General features: G+C 36.7%; 1 protein-coding gene across 1 annotated transcript in view; it reads left to right on the top strand.

Annotated features, from left to right (window-relative positions):
- The window catches only part of MANBA (mannosidase beta), a 114,221-nt gene that overhangs the window by 68,774 nt on the left and 27,513 nt on the right, over positions 1-17,934 (top strand). The window contains exons 9-12 of the mRNA XM_041759555.1: positions 1,454-1,571; positions 3,030-3,116; positions 6,494-6,661; positions 16,529-16,747. Of these exons, the coding sequence (XP_041615489.1) occupies positions 1,454-1,571; positions 3,030-3,116; positions 6,494-6,661; positions 16,529-16,747 (592 nt within the window). The remainder of the gene's footprint in view (positions 1-1,453; positions 1,572-3,029; positions 3,117-6,493; positions 6,662-16,528; positions 16,748-17,934) is intronic.

The following is a 17,934-nucleotide window of genomic DNA, read 5'->3' as shown; positions in this document are numbered from 1 at the left end:
TTTACATGAAAATAGTATTTCCTGATTGCAATTATAAACTGTCTTGATGAAAGTAAAAATAAACTTTTTTAAAGAGAAAATAAACACTTAGCTTATTTACATGTGTATAAATATGCATTGTGGTATATTATTTGGTGTTTAGAATTTGCCAAAAGTTGCAGTAATTTGCTTTTACTTTAAACTGTGTATGTTGTATCGAATTTCATGTGAAAATGAAATTATTCTCCAGACATAGACACAGATAACTTGCTGCCTCTTTTCTTTTTTTTATTTTTATTTTTATTTATTTATGATAGTCACACACACACACAGAGAGAGAGAGAGAGAAAGAGAGAGGCAGAGGGAGAAGCAGGCTCCATGCACCGGGAGCCCGACATGGGATTCGATCCGGGTCTCCAGGATCGCGCCCTGGGCCAAAGGCAGGCGCCAAACCGCTGCGCCACCCAGGGATCCCTACCTCATACTTTCTAAGGTTTACAATTTTTTTCTTTTTTTAAAAAATATTTTATTTTATTTATTCATGAGAGACACACAGAGAGAGGCAGAGACACAGGCAGAGGGAGAAGCAGGCTCCCTGCCGGGAGGCCGATGTGGGACTCAATCCCGGATCCCGGGATCATGACCCAAGCCAAAGGCAGATGCTCAACCACGGAGCCCCCAGGCATCCCTACAAATTTTTTTCTATAAGAAAAAAAAAAGAATAAGAAAAAATTTAGTTTCAAAAATAGCATAATAAAAATGTGAATTCAGAAGGCAGAGAAAGATATAACACACAATTTTTCCAGGTTAATGTGTGTATAATTTGTCTCACTTTCTTCACCTAGCATTATATCCAAACCATCATATTTTATTTTATTTTATTTTATTTTATTTTATTTTATTAATTTAATTTAATTTAATTTAATTTAATTTAATTTAATTTAATTTAATTTTACTTATTTATTTGAGAGAGAGAGAAAGCAGGAGCAGGGCAAGGGGCAGAGGGAGAGAGAGAAGCAGACTCTCTCTCATGGAGCAGGAAGCCCAATGCAGGGCACCATTCCAGGACCTTGGGATCATGACCTGAGCCAAAGGCAGACTCTTAACCAACTGAACCACCCAGGTGCCCCCTAAACCATCATAATTTTAAAATGTGTTTTTCTAACAGAGATTTGAAATGTATTTATCAACACCATGTGTTTTAAAATCTTTTTTTTTTTTTTAACATCCCCAAATTTAAAGTTAACATTTGTTTAAAATTTCTTCTACTGGGGCAGCCCCGGTGGCCCAGTGATTTGGTGCCACCTTCAGCCCCGGGTGTGATCCTGGAGACCTGGAATCGAGTCCCACGTCAGGCTCCCTGCATGGAGCCTGCTTCTCCCTCTGCCTGTGTCTCTGCCTCTCTCTCTGTGTGTCTGTCATGAATAAATAAATAAAATCTTAAAAAAAAAATAAAATAAAATCTCTTCTACAGGTTACGGCTCCTTTTGCAGTCTGCTGTGGATGCTAACATGAATACTCTTCGGGTTTGGGGAGGAGGAATTTACGAGCAGGATGAATTTTATAGACTCTGTGATGAACTAGGAATAATGGTGCGTAGTTGACAGCATTTTATTGATTGATATGTTACTATACCCTCACTTTGACCTCCTGTGTTCTGATGTGTGACATGGCTCCTTCACTTCTTTCTCAGAGCTGGGACTGATAATCCATTTTTTGCAGAAGAATAAACGTCATCTTACAAACCCAGAACCATAGATGATGGAATATCATAATTATTTAATTATTTTAAGTGGGAGACATTTATATTTCTAATTTTCTTTGTGATATAAGGGTGTGCATACATATTTTAAAATTTAAGGAGACATAACAAGACCTAGAAAGAAGAAAAATAAGATTCAATGAAGTAAAGCTGTGCTTGATATTGTCATTAAGTAGTCCAAATGTGTTTTACATTGGTGAGGGTTAAGCACAGGAAATACAGTCTTTTAGTTCTGGTATTACAGTTCTATAATATAAAATACTCCATAAAAGAATAGTGATTATGGTAATATTGATAATGCTGATGGTCATGATAATGTGACAATATTCTATAATATTTATTGAGTACCAGGCATTGTTCTCAGTGCTCTGCATCTATTATTTTATTTCATTGTCTTGCCCATCCTATGAAGTAGTTACTGCTGTATTCCATCCCCATTTTACCAATAAGGAAACTGACACGTGGAGGTGAGACTGAATATCCTGCCCAAACCCAAATAGTAGGAATGTGGTGGAACCAAGGTTCTGACTCAGAGCCTGTGCTCTTAACCAGTGCATCTTAACAGCCTCTCTAGAAATGAACTTATGTGGGAGTGTCTGGGTGGTTCAGTAGGTTAAGCATCCAACTCTTGATTTTGGCTCAGATCATGATCTCAAGGTCATGAGATCGAGCCCTGTGTCACACAAAGCCTGCTTGGGATTCTCTCTCTCTCTGTCTCTCCCTCGGCACCCCCCTCAGCTCTCTTTCTCTTTCTCTTCCTCCCTGTCTCTCTCTCTCTCAAAAAAACCAAAAGCCAGAAAAAAATAAATGAACTTATGTGGTTGTATTACAAAAATGTCCATGTAGTCATCCTTTTTGCTATGAAAAGTTAGTCCCTTTATAAACAATCTGGTCTATCTCTCAATACCAAATTCCCAGTAAAAAATTGAAGTATTGCAAGTGAGGAGGGGCTTGGGGAAGGTTCTTTTCAAATTTCCTATTTCCCTCAACACACTCACTGTTTCTTATTTGAATTCCCTTTTTCTTCTCTTTCTTTTTCTCCCTACTTAAAATTTTCTTCGCTCAGATTTCCCCCACAATTTTGTATAGTTCTGGAAAGTCCTGAGGTCCATATGAGAGCCTCTCCCATTGCCTCAATCATAGTAGTGTTCAAATGATCACACTCATAGAGCTAACTTGTTTTTTCATTTGCCTGAAAGATAATTCCCAAAGTTCAGAATGAAGAATTTCTTTCTGTGTAAAAAAAAAAAATATGGAAGTACTTTATTGATTTTTATTGATTTGATAGGTATGGCAGGATTTTATGTTTGCCTGTGCCCTTTATCCAACTGGTCGGGACTTCATGAATTCCGTGAGAGCAGAAGTTGCTCACCAGGTATGTTATTATCATTCCAAGAAGAAGGAAAATGCTTGTGTTTCATTTTGCCTTTTGTTAAACCTTTCCTCACTTTTTTTTGTTGTTGTTGTTCTCTTTGCTAAATCCCATGAAAATCATGTCAGATAATTGACTTCCTAGGTAATTACACCCAGTCTCCTGGCTTTCACACCACCAATATGCTGATGACTTTCAGATTTACCTCTGATTCTGACATCTCTGCTGAATTCCTAGTGCTTATATCCAGCTGCCTATTTGGCGCCTCTGCTTGGAGGTTTCTTTTCTTTCTTTCTTTTTTTTTTAAGATTTTATTTATTTATTCATGAAAGAGAGAGTGAGAGAGGGAGAGAGAGGCAGAGACACAGGCAGAGGGAAAAGCAAGCTCCATGCAGGGAGCCCGACATGGGACTTGATCCTGGGACTCCAAGATCACACCCTGGGCCGAAGGCAGGCGCTAAACCACTGAGCCACCCAGGGATTCCCTGCTTGGAGGTTTCATAGTCATCTCAGCTGTAACATGTCTGAATCAAAGTTGCATTATCTTCTCTGAACCTGCTTTTCCTGTAGCTTCTCCCACCTCAGTAAATGGCAAAGCCAGTGTTCTCATTTCTCAGGTCAAAAACTTAAAATGATTCTTGACTCCTTGATTTCTTTTGCATTCTGTATGTACACACTTATATTTATAGATAAGTGCAAGGAAGTGATTATAACCTAGCTGTGTCCACTGTAGAGGACTAGAAACAATGAACCACCTAATAATCTTGTGTTTCCTACTGAAATCATTTTTCCCATTAAGGGAAGGGTTCCTTAGAGAAATGGCTGAGTCCAGGTCTGGGACAGGAAGTATACTAGATGATCCTGGAATATTTTGACATAGAGATAACAAGGAAGCTATCAGAGGTATGTTAAAGAACTTTGATGAGACTCTCACCAACCAAGAGTGGGACAGTTTGAGATTCAGTAAGGATAAGAATATCAGTGGGTTGAAATCCATCAAGTATGTTAAAATTAATGATTTCATAATTATAATGTCTTTGGTGGACATTTGCATGCAAAACCAAAAAAAAATGCAAGGAAGTGATTACTCTAATACTCAAGATAGTAGTTACTGTTGGAAGCAGGAAGGAACTGCAATTAGAAAGAGATACATGAGTTGAGCATCTGCCTTTGGCTCAGGGTGTGATCCTGGATTCCTGAGATCGAGTCCGCATCGGGTTCCCTGCAGGAAGTCTGCTTCTCCCTCTGCCTGTGTCTCTGCCTCTCTCTGTGTCTCTCATGAATAAATAAATAAATAATCTTTTAAAAATTAAAAAGAAAGAGGTGCATGAGGGCTTCTGGGGTTCTCTTTCTTAATCTGGGTGGTGGTTACAAGGGTGATTGCACTATAATAATTTACTAAGTCATAATATGTTTTTTTATATCTGTGTTTTATTTTTTTAAAAAAGGTTTTAAAGGTACAAATGAATCATCTCTTCCTCAGAGCTCTCCAGATAAGGATACTCACCATGTACTATCTTGTCTCTGTGGGCCTCCCTGGCCCCATCAAGCACCCTCTTCCTGTGCCATCTGTGCTCTGGAATACTTTTCCCCTCACCCTCCCTATGGACCACTCTCTCATTTTCTTCTGGCACCTCTTACCTTAAGCGTGACTTTGGGAAAAAACTTTTCTATATTTGCAAGTCTAAGTCACATCATTTGCCTTTGTGACCTATATCACACTTTGAATTAGTTGCTCAGTGTTTTGTTTCCCCTGGAAGATTGTAATCTCCTGCAGCCTAAGAGCTTGTTTTTCTCTGTAACCCCACTATCCAGCTGGGTTATTTATCAGTAGGATAGATGGATGGATGGATGGATGGATAAGTTTTAAAAATAATAATTATAGTTATATAGGTTGCAAACATTTCCATTAAATTTTTTTTCTCATACAAATAAATAAAATATGGTATCTCTGTACCTTCAGTTCTTTTATGTATTATTAAAGAGAACTTTTTATGCAGACTTTGTTAAAATTTTAAAGTAAAGCTAGTCAAAAAATTCTAGGTTAGTTTGAAGGATATGTGTAGCACAGAGTCACTGGAGCTTTTTGTCTCTTCAATATTTGTTTTCAGTAGCATAAGAAACATGCCAGTCATAGTTGGTAGCAGCTGTCACTTACCTGGGCATGCACAGAGGCAAATAAAGGAAAGAGTATTCATAAGTCTGGTTTAGAAAAACACAAGACTAATTTTTAAGAATGAGATAAATCTCTTTAATGCACTGGGTAACAGGCATTAAGGGGGGCACATGATGAGATGAGTACTGGCTGTTATACTATATGCTGGCAAATTGAATTTAAATAAAATAAAATAAAATCCCTTTAATACATCCTTAATGCATCCCTGTTTCATGTAGGAGAGACTTAGCATCTTGAATGGAAGCCATAGTGAGAACATCAGCTAGGATCCATCACTGTAATCATCTATTACATGGAAGAGAAGCTATAAATACCAATAAGGTTATTTTGCTAAAATATGTTCCAAAGGAATTTCTCTTGACTATTGACTGTGTTCTCAAAGAGATTTAATTGCCTTCTTCTGCTGGAGTACATCTTCCAGTGTGTCAGAGGAACTGGATCCTTCCACCTTTATGTAGGGTCAGCCCACAAAGAGCCCAGTTCATGCAGGCTCAATTCTTAAGGCTGCCAGGATTTTCAGATTCTTTAATTTCTTCTTCTGTGTTCAGATATATTCAGTAACTTACTTAACCTTAGTTGGTTTCTCAGGATATGACACAGATAGTTATTTCTGGAGACATCCTCTTGATGCCCTAATCTTTTTTCCTTTAGAACATTCCATATATTTGTCTTTAACATACAGAGTATCTCTGGGATTCACTTGCTTTGTAAAACCCTCTTTAGTTGTCTGTGTGGTTTTCTGATCTCAGAGGGGCCATGACAACCTCAACCCCTCTTTCAGCAGAAGTGGTTGTTCTACGTTATTTGTTTCTTCACACAAAACCCCAACTTGTTCTTGAGAAACTCCTCTGTAATGTAATGTCTCCTGCCTTTTGTATTTCTTAGAACATTTTTGTGGCAAGTCAGAAAATGATGAGGTTGATTTATTTTTCTTTTTTAATAAAAGGGATTATGTTTTCTTTAGGTTTTATACAGTAGAGAAGAGGAACCTATCTTATTGGTGTTTATAAAGTCTAGGTAAAAAAAATCAGAGATTTCTTAAAATGTATTCCCACGGGTAATGTTACAACCCTTTTCTAATGAGTTTTCTGGTACATAAGAATTTATGTACAGAAGTGAAATGGCTGTCATTTTATTAATTATAGCTATGACGCTTTTTTTCTTGTTGATCATTTGAAAATTGTTTTGTTTTCTGAAATTTTAGATCAGGAGACTGAAATATCACCCCTCCATCATCGTATGGGGTGGAAATAATGAAAATGAAGCGGCCCTGATGATGAATTGGTATAATATACGTGCCAGTGAACTGCATACCTACATCAATGACTATGTGGTACTGTATGTGAAAAATATTCGAAAGATTGTCTTGGCAGTAAGTAATGATTTTTCATGCAACAGATTTTAAGAACCTGTTTTAAAAATGGATCAGTTTGAATATTGGTAGAATATATTTTTGTGCCCTTTTTAGGGCAATCTTAACAATATCACTTTAATACATAACAGTCCACTGTATTGCTGCAGCATGTGAACGGATTTATGTGTTCTGGACTTCTTTGAGAATTAACTTATCTGTGGAACTCACTACATACACACCAATATTGTGTTTATAACTGCAGATTATCATGGACTCTTTCTAGAGCCCATCCATGGAACCTCAGAGGTTGAGAATTTCTACTTTAAATGACTTACTGATATGCCACTTCCTTTTTTCTTTCTTTTTGTCCCTCAGTATTAATATAGTGCATTCTGTGAGTTAATTTTCTAATCACAAACTAGTTCTAGTATAAGCTCTATTAGCTATAATGCTTTGTTCTTTTATTCTGTGCTAGATTTGATTTGCTAATACTTTAGTTAGAACATAAAATTTTATATTCACAAATGAACTCAGTCTTTGGTAAGAATTGAAAACTCAAAAGCCTAGAAGAGCCAAAATTGTTTTAAAATATTAAGTAGAGTAGATGAGGCTCACAAAGAGAGAAGAGGCATCTGTAGTAATAGGATATAGATGTTGGGTCTCATATTCAGCATTAAAAAAATGATATCTAAACAAAGCTATTTGTGAGATAGATTTAGCCCAGAGAACCCAGCTTTTGGTTCATACAAATGTACCACATTTGTTACATGTGTATGTGTTAGTGCTTGCTGTACAGAATAAGTTACGAGCCTTTTGTTGTTGTTTTTAATGTCTAGGAACAGTTTATATAAAATAAAGATTATCAGTTTTACTGAGACAGATTCACCCATAAAATAATCTGGGTCTAGTGCCTTTGTAGGGGCAAAAATGATCTCCTCTGTAATATATTTCATTTCTCCTATAGTTATTATCCAAATTTGGGTTTATAACTTCTGGAACTATGGATATTTATGTTTTCTAGGAACATAGCATTTCACCTAGAACTATATTTCTGTGTAAATAGACATGCTGTATAGAGCAGGCTGTAAGTAGAGAGGTTGTGCAGGATGAGAGACTCCAGGATTGTCAGTACAGATAGTGTTTGGATGTGGAAGTTGCTCCCATTCATGTGTGTGTGTGTGTGTGTGTGTATCCATTGTGGATATCTGAAGTTACCCCAGACATCCCAGCTAGAAGACTTCCATAGACAAGGAGAAGGAGACACAGAGCTGACTCAGCTGTCCTATGGATATTTCTTTTATATTTTTCTTTCTTCCTTTCTGTTTTCTTTCTTTCCTTCCTTCCTTCTTTGCTTCCTAAGAGACATAGAGACGACAACTACTACTACTACTACTACTACTACTACTACTACTACTACTTCTTCTTCTTCTTCTTCTTCTTCTTCTTCTTCTTCTTCTTCTCCTTCTTCTCTTCTTCTTCTCCTTCTTCTCTTCTTCTTCTTCTTTCTTCTTTCTTTTTCTTTCTTCTTCTTCCTCTCCTCCTCCTCCTCCTTCTTCTTCCTCTTGACTGCCTTCACCCATTTTACCCACCTCCTACCTCACACCTCTAGCAACCACCAGTCTGTTCTCTGTTTTCATGAGTTCTTGTTTTTAGATTCCACGTATAAGTGAGATCATGTAGTATTTGCTTTTCTCTGTCTAATTGCACTTAGCATAATGCCCTCAAAGGCCATCCATGTGGTCACAAATGGCAAGATTTCATTCCTTTTTTTTTTTTTTTTTTTTGGACAAAGAGAAAGAGACAGCGTAAGTGGGGAGGGGAGAGGGAGAGAGGGAATCCCAAGCAGGCTCCATGCCCAACACAGAGCCCAATGCAGGGTTTGATCCCATGGCTCTGAGATCATGACCTGAGCCGAAATCAAGAGTTGGACACTCAACTGACTTAACCACCCAGGTGGTCCAAGATTTCATTCTTTTTTTATGACTGAGTCATATTCTGTTTTATATATATGTATACATATAAATATATATATACCACATTTTTTAATCCATTCATCATCAATGAACATTTTGATTATTACAGTATCTTGGTTATATAATGCTGCTGTGAACATGTGGGTGCATATATCTCTTTGAGTTAGTGTTTTTATTTTGTCAGATAAATATCCATAAGTTGGATTGCTGATCATATGGTAGTTCTACATTTAATTTTTTAGGTAACTTTCATATTGTTTTCCTTAGTAACTATACAAATTTACATTCCCAACAACAGTGCTCAAGGGTTCACTTTTTTCCACATGCTTGCCAACATTAGTTATCTCTTCATATCTTTTGAAAATAGCCATCCTAACAGGTGTCAGGTGATACCTTATTGTGGTTTTGATTTACAATTCCCTGATAATTAGTTGAGCAACTTTTCATGTACTTATTGGCTATCTGTATGTCTTCTTTAGAAAAATATCTGTTTAGATCTTTGGCTTATTTCTTAATTGGATTGTTTGTTTTTTGCTGTTGAGTTGTACAAGTTCTTTATATATTTTGGATATTAAACCCTTAGCATGTATATGATTTGCAAATATTTCCTCCCATTCAGTATATTGCCTTTTCATTTTGTTCATGGTCTTCTTTGCTGTGCAGAAACTTTTTAGTTTGATGTAGTCCCACTTGTTTATTTTTGTTGCCTTTGCTTTTGGTGTCAAATCCAAAAACTCAAGCCAAGACCAATGTCAAGAGCTTTCCACCTAGTTTTCTATTAGAAGTTTTATAATTTCAGATCTTACATTCGAGTCTTTAATCCATTTTACATTAACTTTTGTGCATGGTTGAAGATAGTTGTTCAGTTTCATCCTCTTGCAGGTGACCGTTTTTGTTTTTTTTAAGATTTTATTTATTCATGAGAGACAGAGAGAGAGAGAGAGAGAGAGAGAGAGAGAGAGGCAGAGACACAGGCAGAGGGAGAAGCAGGCTCCATGCAGGGAGCCCAACGTGAAACTCGATCCCAGGTCTCCAGGATCACACCTGGGCTGAAGGCAGCACTAAACCGCTGAGCTACCTGGGCTTCCCTGTCTTAAATTTTTCAATAATAATTTCAGTCTTTCACTTCCTTGGTTAAACTTATTCCTCAATATTTTATTCTTTTTGATGCAGTTGTAAATAAGATTGTTTGACATGATTGATTGTCATGATCATATGATTTTTATCCTTCATTTTATTAATGTGGTATATCATGTTGATTGATTTGTAGGTGCTGAACCATTCTTACATCCCTGGAATAAATTCCACTTGATCATGGTATAAGATTTTTTTAATTATACGAGTTTGGTTTGTTAATATTTTGTTGAGAATTTTTGGATCTTTGTTCATCAAGGATATTGGCCTGGAATTTTCTTGTGGTGACTCTATTTGGTTTTGGTATCAGAATAATGTTTGTCTTGTAAAATTAATTTGTAAGTTATCCCTCCTCTTCTGTTTTCTGGAAGAATTTGAGAAGGATAGGTATTAATTCTTCTTTGAATGTTTGGTAGAATTCGTCAGTGAAGATGTCTGGTCCTGGCCTTTGTTTGTTGGGAGATTTTTGATTGTTGATTCAGTCTTCTTACTAGTTAATTGGTCTGTTCATGTTTTCTATTTATTCATGATTCAGTATTGGAAGGTTGTATGTTTTTAGGAATTTATCCATTTCCTCTCGATTGTCCAATTTGTTGGTGTACAGTTATTCATAGTAGTCTCTTACAATTCTTTATATTTGTGAGGTATCAGTTGTAACATCTTTTTCATTTCTGATTTTGTTTGATTCCTTTTTCTTCTTGGCAAATCTAGTTTAAGGTTTGGCAGTTTATCTTTTTTAAAGAACCTGCTTGATTTCATTATATTGTCTTTTTAGTCTCTATTTCATTTATTTCTGATCTGATCTTCCTTCTAGTAACTTAGAACTTAGGCCCATGTTTGTTCTTCTTTTTCTAGTTTATTAAGGTGTAAAGTTAGTTTCTTTAAATGACATTTTTCTTATTTCTTGAAATAGTCATTTATCTCTATGATTTTTCCTTTTAAACTGCTTTTGCTGCATCTCGTAAGTTTTTGGTATATTTCCATTTAAAAAAATTTTTTTTAAAGATTTTTCGCTTATTTATTCATGAGAGACACACAGAGAGAGGCAGAGACACAGGCAGCAGAGAGGCAGGCTCCCTGCAGGGAGCCCAACGCGGGACTCGATCCCGGGTCTCCAAGATCATACCCCAGGCTGAAGGTGGTGCTAAACCGCTGAGCCACTGGTGCTGCCCTATATTTCCATTATCATTCGTCTCAAAGTATTTTTCAATTACTCTTTTGATTTCTTTGTTGATCCATGATTGTTCAATAGCAGATTCCTTAATCTTCATGTATTTGTGAGTTTTCCAGTATTATTCTTAAAATTTATTTCTAGTTTCATACCTGTGGGGTCCAAACAATATGCTTGAATATGATTTCAGTCTTCTTAAATTTGTTTAGACTTTTTTTGTGGCCTAGCAGATGATCTATCTGGGAGAACATTCCATGTGCACCTCAGAACAACGTGTATTCTGTTGCTTTTGGGTGATATACTGTATATATCTGTTAAGTCCATCTGGTCTAATGTGTCATCTAAAATTCTGTAATTATAAATGCTAAAGCAGAACTTGATGTATATCATATATGATTATGTTGCTATGTTAAATAAGGGGAAAGAGAGAACAAAGAGCTTTTCCCAACTCTACCTTAGAACCCTTCCTTTATGGTATGATGGTTCTCTTTCATCACTTCTTTTTATTTATTTATTTTTTAAGATTTTATATATTTATTTATGAGAGACACACACACACACAGAGAGGCAGAGACACAGGCAGAGGGAGAAGCAGGCTCCATGCAGAGAACCCAATGTGGGACTCGATCCCAGGTCCCTAGGATCACACTCTGAGCTGAAGGCAGTGCTAAACTGCTGAGCCGCCCAGGCTGCCCATCACTTATTTTTAATAGGCATATTGTACTTACATATTCTATATCCATACACATTATGTAATATAAATTAGCTTTTTTTTGCAAGGAAAGGAAGCAGCTTTTATTTTGTTTTTTTTTTTTCAGTAATGCCTTCAAATGATATAACTTTTAAAAACTTTAATGTTTAGAAAAAAAAAATAAATAAAAACTTTAATGTTTAGAATGTGATTTAATAATCTGTCCTTCTGATTTTTATCTGTTATTAGGTATTTTAAATATTTGGGTATATGCTGAAGTACTTTGAAAAGCAATACATTTAAGAGAATAGTATGTGATTTTGTCACCCAAATATGTTTGGTTCATGGCGCTATTCATTTATGTGAAGAAACTTCAGTGAGAATTCATGAAAAACCAAGGTTCAGGTTTTTAGCTTATCTGATATACTTAGTCACGTGTCACGAAGAATTTTTTTCTGTACACAAAGTGTGATGATATAAGCTTTAATTAATATTTATAAAAATTTTATTTTATAATCTTTTTACTCATAGTGTTGGTATTACATTATTCATATCTGATGGATTTAAGAAATGGATTTTAATATTTGAGGATTTTCATTTCACAGCTCAGTGGTTAAGAGCTTATGATTCCAGGGGGATGAGAATGAGGCACATGGCCCCTCAGTGATGCAAAGACATTAGAAAGCCACTTCCTTAGAACAGCTCTATACTATGGAAATGGGACCATGAATTTGGTGGACATATAGCCATGTCTTCTATACATGAGTTCTTCACCATTTACTCTAGTCCTATGAAAGGCACTGTTATTTTTTCCATTTTACGGATGAGACTATTGAGTTTTAGATCTGTCCAAGAATTATAAGATTCTGATTTGAGATATAAACTCAAGTTGTTCTGGCTTAATAGCCTCTATTCTTTTCTTTTTTTCTCCTGCTGTGCCTTTTATTACCATGATCTAGTCATTCTGTAACTGGGATCCTGTGTCTCCCACTCCCTTTCACCCATTTTGCCCAACTGCTAATCCATCGCCCTCTGTCAACCATCAGTTTACTCTGTGTATTTATAGGTCTGATTCTTTTTTGTTTTTGTTTATTCATTTTTGTTTTTGCTTTATATTCCACATGTGAGTAAAATCATATAGTATTTGTGTTTCTCAGTCTGACTTATTTTACTTATTTATATATATATAAACCATATATTCCTTATACATTTGTCTACTGATGGACACTTAGATTGCTTCAGTATATTGGTTGTTGTAAATAACGTTGCAATAAACACAGAAGTGCATGTATCTTTTTTTGAACTAGTGTATTCATTTTCATTGGTAGTAATTATTGGATTAAATGATATTTCTATTTTTAATTTTTCAAAGCACTTCCAAAGTGTTTTCTACTGTAGCTGCACCAGTTTACATTCCTACCAACAGTGCACAAGAGTTCTCTTTTTCCCATATCCTCACCAACATTTGTTGTTTCTTATCTTTTTTATTTTAGCCATTCTGATAGGTATAAAATGGTATTTTATTTTAGTTTTGAGTTGCATTTCTCTGATGATGAGTGATGTTGAGTTCTTATATGTCCATTGGCTATCTTTATGTCTTTTTTTGAAAAAATGTCTATTCAAGTCCTCTGTCCATTTTTAAATTGGATTGTTTTTTGGTGTTGAGTTGAATGTGTTCTTTATATATTTGTGTGTGTGTGTGTGTGTGTGTGTGTTGATGGTTTCCTTTGCTTTGCAAAAGCTTTTTATTTTGATGCTATCCAAATAGTTTATTGTTGCTTTTGTTTTTCTTGTGTGAAGAGACATGTTGAGAAAAATATTCCTGTGGCTGAAGTCAGAGAAATTACTGCTGGCGTTTTTTTATAGTTTTCAGGATTTTTTATGATTTCAGGTCTCACATTTAGGTCTTTATTTTGAGTTTATTTTTGTTTATGATATTAAAAGGTGATACAGTTTCATTCTTTTGCATGTATCTGTCTGGTTTTCCCAGCACCACTTATTAAGGAGACTGTCTTTTTTCCATTGTATATTCTTGCCTCCTCTGTTGTAGATTAGCTAACCGTATAATCAGTGGTTTATTTCTGGGCTCTCTATTTTTTTTATCAAATATTTTATTTATTTATTCATGAGAAACAGAGAGAGAGAGAGAGAGAGAGAGAGGCAGAGGGAGAAGCAGGCTCCATGCAGGGAGCCCGATGTGGGACTCAATCCCGCGTCTCCAGGATCATGCCCCGGGCCTAAGGCAGCGCTAAACCTCTAAGCCACCCAGGCTGCCCTCTCTATTCTATTCCACTGATCTATGTATCTATTTTCATGCCAGTACTATACTATTTTGATTACTATTTTGATTACTAGCTTTGTAGGATATCTTGAAATCTAGAATTTTGACATCTTTAAGCTTTGCTTTTCTTTTTCAAGATTGCTTTGGCTATTTGGTGTCTTTTGTGGTTCCATACAAATTTCAATATTATTTATTTTAGTTTTGTAAAACCTGCTATTGGTAATTTGATAGGGTTTGTGTTGAGTCTACAGGTTACTTTGAGTAGTATGGACATTTCTACAATATTTATTCTTCCAATCCACAAGCATGGACTGTCTTTCCATTTGTTTAGGTCATGTTCAATTTCTTTCATCAGTGTTTTATAGTTTTCAGAGTAGAGGTCTTTCACCTCTTTAGTTAAGTTTATACCTCGGTATTTTACTCTTTATGGTGCAATTGTAAATGGTGGTGTTTTAAAATTTCTCTTTCTGGGCGTGCCTGGGTGGCTCAGTTGGTTTGACTCCTCCCTTTGGCTTGAATTATGATCTCAGGGTCCTGGGATCGAGCCCCACATCATGCTCCCTGCTCAGCGGGAAGCCTGCTTCTCCCTCTCCAAACCTGTTTGTTGGAGACACTATCTCTCTCACTATCTCTCCCTCTCTATGTCTCAAGTGAATAAATAAAATCTTAAAAAACAAAATAAAATTTCTCTTTCTGCTGTTTTGTTATTAGTGTATAGAAATACTACTGATTTCTGTATACTAATTTTGTATCCTGAGACTTAGCCTCTTATTTTTAAGCACTAGACCTGTATTTCTTACATGGAGGCAATTCTGTCTCCCAAGGGACAGGGGCACATTTGGCAGTGTCTGTAGATGTTTTTTGGTGTATATGGGGGTACTACAGGCATCTAGCAGGTATAGGCCAGGGATGCTGCTAAACACCCCCTCCCCTCCTGCCTTCTTTCCCTAGTCACCAACACACAAAATTTATCAAGCTCAAAATGTCAATAGTGCCAAGCCTGAGAAATCCTGCAGTAGACTACACTACCCATGTTGGTAGAAGGTAATATAGAGGCACAATGTGATTAAAAAAGATTAGGAACAGGTACTGAGGAATAAGCTAAATGTTAATTACAAAATGATATAAAGGATCGACAAAATTGCAGGTGCTGGTGGTTGTTTAATGTAGAAGGTTAATGGTTCTATTATGTTTCTGTCAGCCACTTGGCATTTCTAGAAGTTGAAAGAGTTTTTTAAAAAAGTAAATGATCTGGGATGCCTGAGTGGCTCAGCGATTGAGCATCTGCCTTTGGCTCAGGGCATGATCCTGAGTGTCCCGGGATCTAGTCCCACATAGGGCTCCCTGGATGGAGCATGCTTCTCCCTCTGCCTGTGTCTCAGCCTTTCTCTCTCTCTCTCTCTCTCTCTCTCTTTGTCTCTCATGAATAAATAAATAAAATCTTTAAGGAAATAAAAAAAGATAAGTGATCTGACATGAACAGACATTTCTCCAAAGAAGCCATACAGATTGCCAACAGACACATGAAAAGATGTTTAACATCAGTCATCATTAGGGATATGCAAATCAAAACCACAATGAGATATCACCCTGTCAGATATTTACCTGTCAGATTGGCTAAAACAAAAAAGACAAAAAATAACAAGTATTGGTGAAGATGTGGAGAAAAGGGAACCCTTGGAACTGTTGGTGGGAATATAAATTTGTGCAGCTGCTGTGGAAAACAGTATGGATGTTCCTCAGAGAGTTAAAAATAGAACTACCCTGCTACCCAGTGATCACACTACTGGGTATCTACCCAAAAATACAAAAGCACTAATTCAAAGGAATACATGCACCCTTATGTTTATAGCAGCATTATTTACAATAGCCAAATTATAGAAGCAGTCTAAATATCCAGTGATAGGTGATGGGTAAAGATGATTGTGGTGTGTGTGTGTGTGTGTGTGTGTATGTGTGTGTGTGTGTGTGTATATACTGTATATATTGTATATATAATGGAATATTACTCAGCCATAAAAAGAATGAAATCTTGCCATTTGCAACAACAGGATGACGCTTGAGAGTATAATGCTAAGTGAAATAAGTCAGAGAAAGATACCATATGATTTCACTCATATGTGGAATTTAAGAAACAAAAAATGAGCAAAGGAAAAAAAGAGAAAAGCCAAGAAATAGATTCTTAACTATAGAGAACAAACTGATGATTACCAGAAGGGGTGAGTGAGGGGATGGGTGAAATAGTGATGGAGATTAAGAAGGATACTTGTCATGATGAGCAGTGTGTAATGTATGGAATTGTTGAATCACTATATTGTACACCTGAAACTAATTTAACACTATATGTTAACTATTTTGGAATGAAAAGAAAAACTTGGGCAGTCCCAGTGGCTCAGCGGCTTAGCGCAGGCGTCAGCCCAGTGTGTGATTCTGGAGACCTAGGATCGAATCCCACGTCAGGCTCCCTGCATGGAGCCTGCTTTTCTCTCTGCCTGTGTCTCTGCCTCTCTCTGTGTGTCTCTCATGAAGAAATAAATAAAATCTTAGTATAAAAGAAAAGAAAAACTTAATAAAGTAAATGATTTGTACTTTACTGGTGAAAATATCTTTTAAATCACTTTATTCTTGATTTCAGGAAGACAGCTCTCGTCCTTTTATCATATCCAGCCCTACAAATGGGGCCGAATCTATTAAAGAAGGCTGGCTCTCTGTCAACCCATATGACAGTAATTTTGGTGACGTACATTTTTATGACTATATCAATGATTGTTGGAATTGGAAAGTTTTCCCCAAAGCTCGATTTGTATCTGAATATGGATATCAGTCCTGGCCTTCCTTCAGTACATTAGAAAAGGTAAGCCACTTTTGATTTCCCAATAATTCAAAATGGTAAGAAGTGGGCATATTCCACTTTCTCAACAGTATTTCAGAAAGTAAAATGAAATGTACTTCTTGGGGCACCTAGGTGGCCCAGTCGGATAAGCATCTGCCTTCAGCTCGGGTCATGATCCTGGGATCCTGGGATCAAGTCTCACATTGGGCTCCCTGCTCAGCAGAGGGTCTGCTTCTCCCTCTCTCCCTGCTTCTCCCCGCCCCACTGTACTCTCTCTCTCTCTCTCTCAAATAAATAAAATCTTTTTTTTTTTTTTTAAGAAAGGTACTTCTTATTTAAATGAAAGTTTAGGAAGACCATAGAAGAGAACTTTTTTTTTTCTTTAAAGTTTTAGGACCGGGGCACCTGGGTGGCTCGGTGGTTGAGCGTGTGCCTTTGGTTCAGGTCATGGTCCCCAGGTCCTGAGATTGGGTCCCGCATAGGGCTCCCCACAGGGAGCCTGCTTCTCCCTCTGCCTGTGTCTCTGCCTCTGTCTCTGTATCTCTCAGGAATAAATAAATAAAATCTTAAAAAACAATAAAGTTTGGGGAGCTAAATTTTTGTAGTCATCATTTTGGGGATTACACCTTTTCGATATTGCTTTTAATAATGTTCCTTCACTTAACATTTAAAAATTAAACAGGAACCAGTGGTTGCTTAAGCCTGACTTCTTGTCATGCATGAAAGTAACTCTCACTTCTCCTTTCTATATATCCAAACAACTATTTTATCATTTACAGATATTCAGAACTGGATGGTTTGCCACAGTAAGAGAAATGAATGTGATACATAAACTTTTGTCTAGTGCTATCAGATCATACTATTTCTTTGGTCTCTTCTCCTTCCTCTTCTGTTTCCTCCTCCCCTTTCTTCTCCTTTTATTTTTCATGTTGGTGTATTTGATTTTCACTATGGCATTTCACTTTCCTTGTTCCTACAGATTCAGTTTCATAGATGGATTCATTTCTTTTTAATTTTTATTTATTTATGATAGTCACACAGAGAGAGAGAGAGAGAGGCAGAGACACAGGCAGAGGGAGAAGCAGGCTCCATGCACCGGGAGCCCGATGTGGGATTCGATCCCGGGTCTCCAGGATCGCGCCCTGGGCCAAAGGCAGGCGCTAAACCGCTGCGCCACCCAGGGATCCCTCATAGATGGATTCAATTTC

The sequence above is a fragment of the Vulpes lagopus genome, chromosome 6 (assembly GCF_018345385.1).
Source record: "Vulpes lagopus strain Blue_001 chromosome 6, ASM1834538v1, whole genome shotgun sequence".
Classification (NCBI taxonomy): Eukaryota; Metazoa; Chordata; class Mammalia; order Carnivora; family Canidae; genus Vulpes; species Vulpes lagopus.
Note: the sequence above shows the minus strand (reverse complement) of the source record. Positions and strands in the feature narration are given on the sequence as shown.